We start from the raw sequence: 3,454 nt of genomic DNA on the forward strand, positions 1-3,454 counted from the left end.
TTTAAAGTGGTGTCAAGCTCTGTATTTCCAGTTGTCTTTAACACTCTTTTATGAGTGATTTCATGTAATGTGCCGATTAAGAGTCAATTCATATGTGACCCTGGAGCACAAAAGCAGTCATAAGTAGCACAGGTATATTTGTAGCAATAGCCAAAAATACATTGTATGGGTCAAAATTATACATTTTTCTTTTATGCCAAAAATCATTAGGATATTAAGTAAAGAACATGTTCCATGAAGATATTTAGTAAATGTCCTACCGTAAATATATTAAAACTTAATTTTTGATTTGTAACATGCATTGCTAAGAACTTAATTTGGACAATTTTAAAGGCGACTTTCTCAATATTTTGATTTTTTTGCACCCTTAGATTTCAGATTTTCATATAGTTGTATCTCGGTCAAATATTGTCCCATCCAAACAAACCATACATCAATGGAAAGATTATTTATTCAGCTTATTTATTCCCAATTTAAAAAATTGACACTTATGACTGGTTTTGTGGTCCACGGTCACATATTAGCTGTGCTGTAGCAGTGGTCCTGCTACATTAAGTGCCTTCTAACAATAACACTGCTCCCTTCAATGTGGAGGGCAATTCACGGTTTAAAAACACACTCAAGTTCTGGAAGGTAAAGTGATGCTGTTTTTAGCATCTACAGTTTGTTGCTCTTATGCACATAACGACTCTGAGATGCAACTTTTCCTGACCTGATAAAACACAGACAGGACAATGTGGAGGACAAATCTTGAGTTATGCATGAAAAATGCATGAAAAACTATTTATTTAAAATGTTTTTTTTATTTTGGGCAGATGACAGGTGTTGGCAAATTTCAAGTAAGAGACAGATAGAAATTATAAGGTCATGATGAAAAACAATTCACAAAAATGAGAGTGCACACTCTTCAAATGTAACTATATACCTTGGAAACAATCACACATGTACAAAAAGGAAACACACACACACACACACATATACATCACTCATTCATTATACAGAGACACGTACAGTCTCAATCTCGTGGCTGGATGCCCAACATGATCTCTGCCATGCTGGTCAGTTTTGTCTCTTCTAGTGCACTGATAAGACGGCTCAGTTTGGCACTCCTGCCCTCTGATTGGATGAAACGTCCAAGCAGTTGATAGGCCTGTTCATAAAGCCCTTCCCTCTCATACTCATAGGCGAGATTGTCGATAGCAGGGCCTTTTAGGGCACGGCAGTGCTTTTGTAAAGCCCGTCCCACTCGTTTCCAATCCCGTCCCACATGAGCAGCAAACCGTTGCTGGTCTGCTGAAGTCAAAGGCCTATCGTCTGAGAGCACGGGAAGACAAAAATCAAACAATTTGAATGTGAAAACTAGTCTGAGATCATAGAAATACAAATTTAAATTGCATCATCATATACATTTAAATAGTTAAAACTCACCAAAAACTCTTTTCTGAAACAGAAAGCAGTTCCTGGGCAGCTCCTGTGGTGGTTGACTGGGAGGACCGAAGCTGTTCTGCAGCTGCTGCTCCAACTGTGAGACCTCGTCATCTCGCAAACGCACAGGCTACAAAACAGCCATCCGTTAAATAAACAGCTGTTTATTTGAAAATATCTGAACCATATTGTTACATCCATAGAAGGTAAGGCTCAACCAGCAGCTGTTTAGTTAAAAAAAAAGAGATTTAACATTTTTTTCATAAGGTGTTAATTTCACTGGGAGTCTCACAATCATGAGATATTCTCTCACTGTTTTCATCAGAGCAAGACTGATACATCAGACTGGTTCAGATACCACCTGTACTTCTACTGAAAAGACATTTGCAGACACAATATCCATGATGACATCAGGACAGAGAAGGACGGCTTTATAGCATGAATATGCAAGAAATCAGAGGCCTTCTGTTTACAGACCTGACTAGCTTTGGCATAAGAAAGTTCTTCTTCACATGTCACTCTGTGTTCAAGCCAAACTACACTTCACTTCACTGGTGTTATGAGTCATTTGTTTATTGTTTTTCAGCAATAATCCCTGAAATCTCAGCCAGACAGCAAACATTTCTGATTTTACATTAGAAAAATGTAAAATAGGGAAGGAAAAGGTTTGACAAAACCTTTAATTACTTTTTGCCAAATGTTTACTTACAAGTGAGCCTAAAGGAACTGAAAACTAAGGAATGGCTTTCACATCTCTGACTCTGCAAATGTAAAAACTAAAACTGATTCATAGTTTTTGGGTTTTGGGTTGCAGACAGCAGTGAAAACAGGTTAAATGCAAATGAAAAAAATTGCAACCATATAATCACAGATAGAAAGTATAACAAAATAAAAAGACAGAAAAAAATGCTTCCCATATCTTTTGTTGTTGATGCCAACTCAAGCAAGTGCTTCTAGTTACTGCATCTATCTCTATAGCAGAAATTAGGCATTGTAGAAGTTGCCAGTGGATTCCAACATGTACAGGCGTGACAAATGTGTGACATCTGCTCATCCTCAAAAAACACTGCAGTGAATTATTGGTTGCCAAGAGCATTAAACCATCAATTTAGAAAGCAAATTAGTCTAATAGCTCATTCTTCTATTCAGCCTATTTTATCTGTTGTAATCATGTTAATAATGCATTTAATAATAATTTTATTTACTTTTGTACAACTTGACGTCCAAAGCAAAATTAAGGTACTAAATTTACATCAGAGAATCACTCTACCAAAATTATGTTTTTTTCTTCACCATTGATATCTAATATTACAATACTGTCGCAATAATACAAAATTTGCTGACATTTCACAGTTGCTGCAGACACCGCATATAATATATATATAATATATATATATCTACCACTAGGGCTGGACAATAATTCAATATCAATATGTATCGCGATATAATTTTTTTCAATAACGGTGATATGATTTTTAAATACATTTCCGATATTTCGATATACATTACCAGTGTTTCCCAAACATTGATTTATTTGTGGCGTTTGACTTCGTTGAATAAAAACGAGCACTGCACGTTTCAAAATCATAACGTGTCGTGGGTGTTTTATATGAATGTATCTCTGAAGGGAACCGACTGTCTTCAGAATAGTTTAGATGGCATTTTTATCTGATAAAGTAGCATTCATGAGCGGAGCTGCTTTGTTTACAGCCATTACTGGAGAAACCGTTAGTTCCACCGCTCTCACAGCGCCTCCTGCTGGCAGACAATCAGTTTGCATTTTCAAGAATAAACCCATTTCCAGCAACATGCTTTTGTTGTTGCTCTATTTTTTTGTTTTCTGAAGCAACTCGGAGCATGTTTCATACTCGTTATCCTGGTTAATGCACGTTTCAATCTATAAGAATAATCAGCCTACACTACCAGTCAAAGGTTTTTGATGAACTGCAAATGTTTCTTAAAGAATTATCTTCTGCTCATGAAGCCTGCATTTATTTGATCCAAAATGCACCAAAAGCAGAAAAGCAGT

At 36.3% G+C, this 3,454-nt stretch overlaps 1 protein-coding gene across 3 annotated transcripts in view; it reads right to left on the bottom strand.

Annotated features, from left to right (window-relative positions):
* Window positions 1-813: 813 nt before the first annotated feature.
* Window positions 814-3,454, bottom strand: part of LOC107594616 (tumor necrosis factor receptor type 1-associated DEATH domain protein-like) — a 9,168-nt gene continuing 6,527 nt past the window's right edge. For all 3 annotated transcript variants that reach the window (XM_016284727.1, XM_016284736.1, XM_016284744.1), the window contains 2 exons: window positions 1,429-1,555; window positions 814-1,314 (listed from right to left, as the gene is read on the bottom strand). In XM_016284727.1, coding sequence (XP_016140213.1) covers window positions 1,016-1,314; window positions 1,429-1,555 — 426 coding nt within the window. In that variant the 3' untranslated portion in view covers window positions 814-1,015. The remainder of the gene's footprint in view (window positions 1,315-1,428; window positions 1,556-3,454) is intronic.

The sequence above is a fragment of the Sinocyclocheilus grahami genome, unplaced genomic scaffold (genome assembly GCF_001515645.1).
Source record: "Sinocyclocheilus grahami isolate Dianchi unplaced genomic scaffold, SAMN03320097.WGS_v1.1 scaffold10.1, whole genome shotgun sequence".
NCBI lineage: Eukaryota > Metazoa > Chordata > Actinopteri > Cypriniformes > Cyprinidae > Sinocyclocheilus > Sinocyclocheilus grahami.